Source organism: Otolemur garnettii, unplaced genomic scaffold (assembly GCF_000181295.1).
Source record: "Otolemur garnettii isolate 467f Iridium unplaced genomic scaffold, OtoGar3 scaffold00006, whole genome shotgun sequence".
Lineage (NCBI taxonomy): Eukaryota > Metazoa > Chordata > Mammalia > Primates > Galagidae > Otolemur > Otolemur garnettii.
Window position 1 is genome coordinate 6,820,398 of NW_003852401.1, and position 9,006 is coordinate 6,829,403.

General features: G+C 38.0%; 1 protein-coding gene across 1 annotated transcript in view; it reads left to right on the forward strand.

The window, feature by feature from the left end:
• The window catches only part of LOC100945944 (interferon alpha-4-like), a 12,373-nt gene that overhangs the window by 2,841 nt on the left and 526 nt on the right, over nt 1–9,006 (forward strand). Inside the window, exon 2 of the mRNA XM_012812771.1 lies at nt 1,428–1,464. Coding sequence (XP_012668225.1) covers nt 1,428–1,464 — 37 coding nt within the window. The remainder of the gene's footprint in view (nt 1–1,427; nt 1,465–9,006) is intronic.

Sequence of the window (9,006 nt, forward strand, 5' to 3'; positions counted from 1 at the left end):
AAGAGCCCTCTTCACGCTGACTTGAAGAACACCTGACAGTTGCTCATTTCTGTGATGCGCTCTTAGTGAGCTACTGAGATACATCATTACTGACTCGCTGGTACCCAGCTCAGAGGGAGTAAACAGATCACGTGTTCACTAGTTTTAGGTATAGAACAATAAAAATAAGAGTTAAAGAATTAAAGCTATGCTTGGCAAATAAAAATGATTTGTTTGCTAAAGTTAAAATAGCAAAAGTGAATAATTTCTCCATCTACTTAGTCAAAAGAAACTTTGGTTTTCATCCTCTGAGGGTTGTTGACGCATGTGAAAGGAATGGGTCAGCAAAGGAGAAAGTTGTCTCTGAGAACTAGAGTCTTTCACATGGTCACTCTAGGGGCATGGGCCATGGTCTTGGAGGATCAATTATTTTGGCTTAAAGAAATAGACTCCTCTCCAGTAAAGGAGTGCTAAACTTGTGAGCCTGCTAGGGGAATGAATCTGGAAGAGTTTGACCTGAGGACATTGTCACTCTAGAAAAAAGGGTGCTGGTGAATATAATAACTACCTCCAGAGTGAGGTGGTGGAAAAATGAAATTATCTTGGGATTAGAATCTCCACACCCATATGCACCTGAAAAGAATGAGGATTCTTGCTAGGGGCACTAGCACAATCTCAGAAAGTTTATAGATCTTGAAAAGAAAATGATAAGGATGGGTCTGTTAGTCCTGACCTGTGGCCACAGTGAAGCCTGAGCACATGGACTTGCATGAGTGTTCTAGGAAAAAGAAAAACATTAGAGAAGCTCATTAACTAATAACCACCAGCCTCTGCTATGAATAAAACAGTGAAAAAATTCAATTCCTGCTTCTACAGGGTTTTTTTTTTTTTCTACAGGGTTTATTGCCACAGACGGTCCTGTAATTCTCAACCAACTACAGAAACCCACAGGGTTGATGGAGCCTGATTTCCTATGTGAAGCATGGAGTGTAAACTACAGCCTAGCACCAGGGCCAAAACTTTCACTTCTAACAGAAAAGAATATTTGTTCATAAAACTGTGTGTAGTGTTTATATTTCCATAAGCATTTCACTTTTAAAGACAAATATATGTTTCATTTAATTAATATTCATTTGTATCATATCTGAAGTTTACTGTGCAATATACACTATATTGCAAAAATTAAGGGCTAAGATTATTGACATGCTCAAATAGACCAAATATAGAATATGGAAGTGGAAACAAAAAGTGGAAGTAGAAGTATAGAAAATGTTCTGGAAATGAAAATTATATGTTCCCCATTAAAAGCCATGCATGGAAACAAAGTCTTCAGAAAACCTAGGATCCCAGGTTCACCCAGACCCCAGGCTCAGGCAGGCCAGCTGCAGCCTCACTTCCCGTTGGCTGTCCTGCTCCCCCTACTGACGGCCCTGGTGATGTGCCGCTAGGGCCCTGTTGCATCTCTGGACTGTGACCTGCCTCAGAACCATGGTCTGCTTAGCAGGAAGACCTTGGTGGTTCTGGGCCAAATAAGAAAAATCTCCCCTTTCCTGTGTCAGCAGGACAAAAGTAGCTATACCAGTAACTTTGTTATTGCTAAGTAGTATTCCACTGAATTAGTAATCTTTAACATACATATATCAGTATTTCATAGTGATGAATTCTTAAGTTGCTTGTGTTTGTGGCTATAATGATTGTAGCTACCATGAATTTTCTGGTAAAAGATATTTCTCTAAAAAAAATTAATTGGAGAAAACATAGAACTAGGTAAATACATTCTACCACATATATATGCAATAAGCAAAATTGATCAGAAATCTAAATGTCAACCCTGAAATCATACAAGTACTATCCAAAAGAATTCTGGTAAAAACTGGCACACAGAAAACTTTTCTAACTCAAAATACAGAAAGAGATACAGAAGAAAATTATTAAATCTGGAAAAAGGTTTTTTAATAGACATTCCCATAAGTCAGTGGTTCTCAACCTTCCTAATGCCATGGCCCTTTAATACAGTTCCTGTGGGTCACGACCCACAGCTTGAGAACCACTGCCATAAATAAATGCCAAGGAATGTGAGACCTAAGGTATGTGCATGTTTAAATTATAAGAATCAATTCTTCAAAGAGGCCATAATGTTTTATATTCCCAGAATGTGTGAGAGTTACAGTTTCCCCACCAATACTTTATACTGTCTCTCTAACGCAGGCATCCTGGTGTCTGTGATGTAATATGTCATTGTAGTTCTCACTGGCGTTCCCTAGTGACCAATGATGTTAAGTATATGGATATCTGTCCTTAACAATCCATGGGCTGTTTCTTGTATTGATTTATAAGGATTTTTGATATATTCTGGGGGAAAATGTTTTAACAGATATATGCATTGTAAACATTTTATTTCAAATTGCAAGCTGGCTTTCATTTTTAAATGTTGTAGTTTCTTGATTAGAAATTCAAACTTATTTAATAAATACTTTTTTACGAATAGATTTAGATTTATAGGAGAATGATGAAGTTAGTACAGAGAGTTTTCATATAACCCACACCCAGTTCCCCCTGTTATTAAAGTATTGTATTAGATAAGGGACATTATTCTTAATTAATAAACCAGGATTGATACACTATTCTTGGTTTTAACCTCATTTCTATTCCATGATCCCATCCACAGCACCACATTACCTTTCATATCATGGCTCCTTGTCAATTTTGAGCTGTGACTTTTTTGTAGAAGTTCGTTGTTTTTGATGACTTTGATAGTTCTGAGGAATGGTAATCAAGTATCTTACAGATTGTCTCTTTATTGGTATTTGTCTAATGTTTTTTCTGATGACTTACTGTGTTTAGGATTTTTGAGAAGACCATTTTTAAATTGTGACTTTCATTTCTAGGGACATACGACCAACACAACTTACCACTGCACGTGTTCAACCCAGTCTCCTGGCTGTGGTACTAGTCACCTGGCTGTGGTCCTGGTGGTCAGGATTTCCTCTGTCAAAGTTACTCTATTTTCCCCCTTTTCCATCTTACTCTCTTTGGAAGAAAGGGACTAAATGCAGTCCACGTTTAGGGAGAGAAGAATTATGCTACACACCCTAGAGGGTGGAATATCTATAGAAAGTATTTATGATTCCTCTTCATGTAAAATTTGTCTTCTCTCTTGTGTCTGTTTATTCAATAAATTATTTATGTCACCATGAATTACTGGATGTTTTTACTTTTGAATATAATCCAATCCTACTTTAAATTGTTGGTCATACTTTCACAGGGTCAGTCACTCTTAAACACTTTCAGTTGACGCCTCTGTCTCTTTGACATATCCCATCCTGATATGTATTTGTGTGCGTGTTTAGCACTTCCTTTCAGGCATTCTATGATGCTCCAGGCTCATATTTTATAGCCCCTGCCATAGTCCTTGAATTCACCATTTCTTTAAGAAGCCCTAGCTCTCCTACTGGAAATGATATCAGTGACCCCTATCTGGGTGCTAGATGTGCTTGTTCCTCCTGGGGCGTCCGTGCTTTTAGGCCTTCTTAAATGACAGAGCAATAGAATAAATGTGCTAAAATCAACCTTTAATAAACAAACATATTTCCAAATATTTGTATATACAGTGATGTACATTCATACTAAAGTAAACATGAGATTATTCTGATAGATATCTATAACTCTAATCCATTACCACATGGAACATTCCACCCTCATCCCCTATCTGTAACTTCTCACTCCAAAACTGGCTCTCACCACTGGACATCAACTTACTTAATATTAAACCCCCAGTATACTACCTAGCAGTATCGGAACTGTTAACGCATATCTTGGTGAGAAACAATGTTATCTACTGGAATACAGGCCTTGTGAATAGATGCCTTCATCTTTCATCTTATAGGTTCTATTCATTTTCCAAGTGACTTTTGTCAGCAACTTTTCCTTGAAAAATAATAACCTCTCCTCCAAGGTTGTTATTTTCTGAGAAGGACTGGTTCCAGGGAGTGATCTCTATCATGGATGAAAACCTGATTTCTCAATGAACAGAGTTAGAAAAGTCAACCCACCCAGGGTGAGCCAGGGAACTCAACAGCAGAACCGTACCCATTAGCTTTCTTCCTGCCTCTGGGTTGGTAGAACAATTTCACTCCCCTCTGTTCAGAAAGCACTATACATTCATTATTAGGGAATACTGTGGTTTTCTACATTGATTTTGAGAATTGTACTCTTTCCATGTTACTCAGTTTTAAATAAAAGTATCTTCTCATAATTCTTCTCTAAAAAATGAACTAAGGAATAGATTTCTGCACTTAGGCCTTTTAGCTTATTTCACACAGCATTTTAGATCTGCAGAACCCTGTCTTCTCCATTTGACATGATTCTACTCCCTGAAGACATGTCCAGCAATGTCTGATTGGAGCCGTTCAGAGGCTCAGCATTGCTCTCCATGTTGGTCTGACACACAGAGAGGCTTGGTCCTGAGACACCTGAGAAGGAAAATGGCTGATAAACAGGGCTGAGGGCCTGTTTTCCTTGGATGTCTGAATGACCCAATCCAGGAACACTGAATCCCCTACTGACACTTCACTCTAGATCCTTCTACCATACCAAGGAGGTAGACTGTGAGCAAGAGCTTGAAGTCCTAGTGTCCACTCTGCCCTGGTCCTGACCACTCTTTTCTGTACTGGTGAGGTTCTAATCTCTCCTGAGAGTTCCTATTCCAAATGTCTTTGTATTCTCATAATTAATTTAGAAAAGTAGGAGATAGAAAGAAAAGAAATGAGAATCAGTCTTTTTGTGGGTTGAATGTATCTGTTTTTTTTCAGACATTAGTAAATATGCATTCTTTTGACTACACTTATGTGACATTTGAAAGATCCTAGATGTACACAAAAATGAAAAGTGGAACCAAAATCCAGGGCCCAATAAAGTGCTAAAGGTCTCAATGTTCTCAAGCATGCTGCTTCCTCAGTAACTGAACACAGAGAATACGTGGTCCATTGGAGACCCAGGTCAGCATCATAGAGCTGTGAAATAGTCCTCCTGAGAGACAGGGAGGAGAAAGAGAAGTGGACAGTGAGCCCACAGCTCCTCACATGATCCATCCTAGCAGGTCCCACCATGGCTCTGGGCTGTAGATCCTGCTGCATTTCTCTGGGATTTCCTGTTTTCTTTCTTCAACCTTACAGCATATCACTGATATTTATATAACCTAGTGTGATGAATGATCACGCTGACCACTCGTTCCGACTCCCTCCAAGGCATTTCAGATACTGTGTATCCGTATTGGAAGACACACCTATCCTGACTTGGGATATGTGGCCTGAAATTCATTATTCTTGCTTTCTCAGCTGGTGTTCACATTTCTTTAGCAACCAAAAGGCATGTGCTTCTGAGGTTTATGCCTAATTGTCAGGTAATGACGTGAGTTGCTTTATAGTAATGTGACCGTCCATGCCAATAATTTCTTTCCCTCTATCTTCTAGCAGGCAGATTTGGTGCAAGGACAGGATCTTTCTGAACCTGGTGATATCTACCAAAATCAATTGCTGATAATTAATCAAGTGATTTTCCTGACTTCAAAAGTGCTCTCAGCTTCTTGGGAGTGCGTGTGTAATAACGTGTGTTAAATTTTCTTAATTGGAATGTAGGATAACTTGCAAGCTCCAAACAGCTGTGGAACAGACTCCAGGAGGTCATCATGAGAGTGAAAGACTTTGTCAAATGTATGGGCTTTCACACGGGCTGAGTAGGAATTTCCAGGCACATGGACATAAGGACGTTCCTGCTTCACTTGAGCAAAGGAACTACACAACTGAGGCATGTTCTCTGTTCTTTTCTCCAATTTTGTTGATATATAATTGACTTCAAGTTTTTGTGTGGGCATTTTTTGTTTATGAGCTGCTGACAAGCACATGTGTGGGAGTATTTCTGGGTTAAGACCCATGAGTGAAATGTCTTTGTGTCATATTAGGAGTGTGTTTAAAAAAAAAAAAAACTGCCAAACAATGTCCTCGAGTGGCTGCCCTGCATTTATCCCCATCAGAAGTGTAACAAGTATGGTCACTCCACATCCTTGACAGCACTCAGAATGGGCAGTCTTTTAAGTTTCACTTGATCAGGTAGTTTGTGTGTGATGCTACCACAATGTGATTTAGGAAAGAGCTGAGGATTCAGAGTTGGATTTTGGGTTCCAGCCATGGCTTCACAATTACTCAGTGGCCTGTGCTCCCCTTTTTTCTTTTGTAAATGAGGATGTTAGTCACCTATCATTATCTGAATTGATCACTACTATATCCAGTGAATAAATGGGGATATGAACAGAATAGCTGTTCAGCAAATCTGAACGGTGGTAATGTTCCTTGGGGTAAAATGAGCAGCATTGATTTTGCAAGTGCTAAGAACAATATCTTACTGAAAATAAACACCTCTAATGATTTAACTATTTCATTCCTTTCATTAACATTATCTTTATCAGTTAATTCTGTTAATTTAGAGGAAGTAACTTTTGAAATCACCAGTTCCTTGCCTCTTGTTAGAGACATGACAAGAAAAGTATTGATCTTCTGAGTTTATGTATCCATTAGAAACTAACATGGTACAATAAACACCTATTATCTGAAGAGAATATTGTACTCTCAAAATTCACCTTTCTTTTGGATACTACCTTTTGGTTGGTGTCTCCAGTGACTCTTTGTGAAAGTTGGATCCAGCAAAGCTGAAGATGGCCCCTGGACCTGGAATGACAACTCTTCTCTGAGCCCACTGGCAGGCTGTAGCCCTCCCCCACCACTCTGCTTCTGCTCTTTCCTCTCCCTCAATCCATCTTGTCTGGGATGAATGTAGCTAAGTTACCTAAGTTCCATTTTTTCATTATTTTTTTCTTAATTGGATATTGCTTCCTTTTTTACATTTTGATCACATTTACACAAACATTAGCTTTATTTTTGTCCTCATTCACTACAATGAAAAAAGTGATATCTTGTGCTTCCCATGAAAGCGGATGTGAGAGAGACAGATATCTGGCATCTTGAATACTTTGTAAGAAAATTGTACAGCCCATTCACTAATAATGCATTTAGGACATTTAGGACAAAGATAGACTGTTAGTTTGAAAAGAATCAGCTAGAACTGAGACCCTCTGAAAAATATTTTATTAATTTGAATTTTAATGTGAAAATTTTTTTTTGAAATCAAAGTGATGATGGTGTATCAGGTATATGGATTCTCCTCGGATGTAACATTGCTCCCAAGGGTGTAGAAGTTAGTTCCTGGAGATGGAAACAAATTTTAAATGTCACAAAGTTTGGGATCCTGCAAGCTCAATGCTACCAGTGACAACATTATTCTGTAATTATTGATTTTCACTGAATTTTCTTATATATCACATAAGGAGCACTGACATTGGGTTCATGGAAAAATAACAAAATATGTATCTAAGGTCAGTACTACAAACCTATGCTGGATGGAAGTCTGTGATTTCAGGGTCAAATCAGGAGAGGTGGCTTCTGTATACATGTGTGCCATCATTAGCTTCTTCTGGATGTTTTGCTTGATGGTTAGTTCTTCAATATGTGTGGTGGACTTTGTGAATTCAATACAAATACTCAATAACTTCTTTAATTCCACTGAAATACTCAACACATCAATATCTATGTCAACAAATGAAGAGAAAAAAGACATGGATAATTATCTCCAAGCTAGAGAAATTAAAATGTTTCTCATGAAGCAAAATTAAAGGTTAAGTACCCTAAAAGTAAATGTTAAAGAATTAATTTCATATTCATTTATTTTTTAAGAGTCACTTGTTGATTTTTATTTTTTTGATTTTTTTATTAAATCATAACAGTGTACATTGATGCATTTATGGGGTTCATTGTACTGATTTTATATACCATGTGAAATGCTTACATTGAACTGATTAACACATCCTTCAAAATTACATTCTTTACTTAATTGTTTTGAAATGTTCCATTGTATCATGCACATTGGGTGAGGTCTCCTCAAATACCATCCCTGTTCCATCCTCCCTCCTACTGCATCTGCCCTACCCCACCCCCCACTCTCCTCTTCCCTTCTACTTTCTGGACTATAGTTATGTTTTACCATTCATATGAATGTCTAGGCAATTATATATTGATATCTTAGTAATATTGAGTACATTGGATACTTTTTCTCCATTCTTGAGATACCTTACTAAGACGAATATGTTCCAGTGCCATCCAGGTAAATATAGAAGATGTAAAGTCTCCATCTTTTATATGGCTGCATAGTATTCCATGGGGCAAACATTCCACAATTTATTAATACATTCATAAGTCAATGGGCACTTGGGCTGTCTACCTATGTTCGCAATTATGAATTGGGCTACAATAAACATTCTGGTATAAATGTTGTTGATGGAAACTGATTTTTCATCATCTGGGTATATACCTAGTAGATGAATTTCAGGATCAAATGGTAGGTCTAATTTTAGTTCCCCGAGTATACTCCAAACTACTTTCCAAAAAGATTAGGTCACTAACCAAACTTAGTCATGAAGTTAGGTTGAAAGTCAGTACTTTGTAAACAGAACTGTGGCATTTTAACTTATAATTTTCATTTGTAGTACATTTTCAACCCTGCATTTAATACAGAGATTCAACATAGCCATTCATTGTATAAAAAGTGGAGAAATACAGAGACTATATATTCAGAGTTGTAGTTGACTTGTATGAAAGGTTCACAGAGCTCCAATTAAAAATAATCTTAAAAGACACACTGGTCAAGGAATGGGGAGACAATAATGAAAAAGAACATGAAAATAATTTGGGTGAGAAAATGCTCTAAAGCCATGTAGAGAGTGCATAAAGAAAGCAAAAACAGGAGGAGAAAGTAATGTGGGGACATCCAGAAAGCAGAAGCTAGTTATGTTCCCTATTTAAGATGCGGGCCCACAGCACCATCTTCAGAGAACCTGGAGACCAAGGCTCAGGGTCGCCCACCTCCCCCCAGTCCAGCAGCATCTTCAACATCCACAATGGCCTTGCCCTTCTCTGTCCT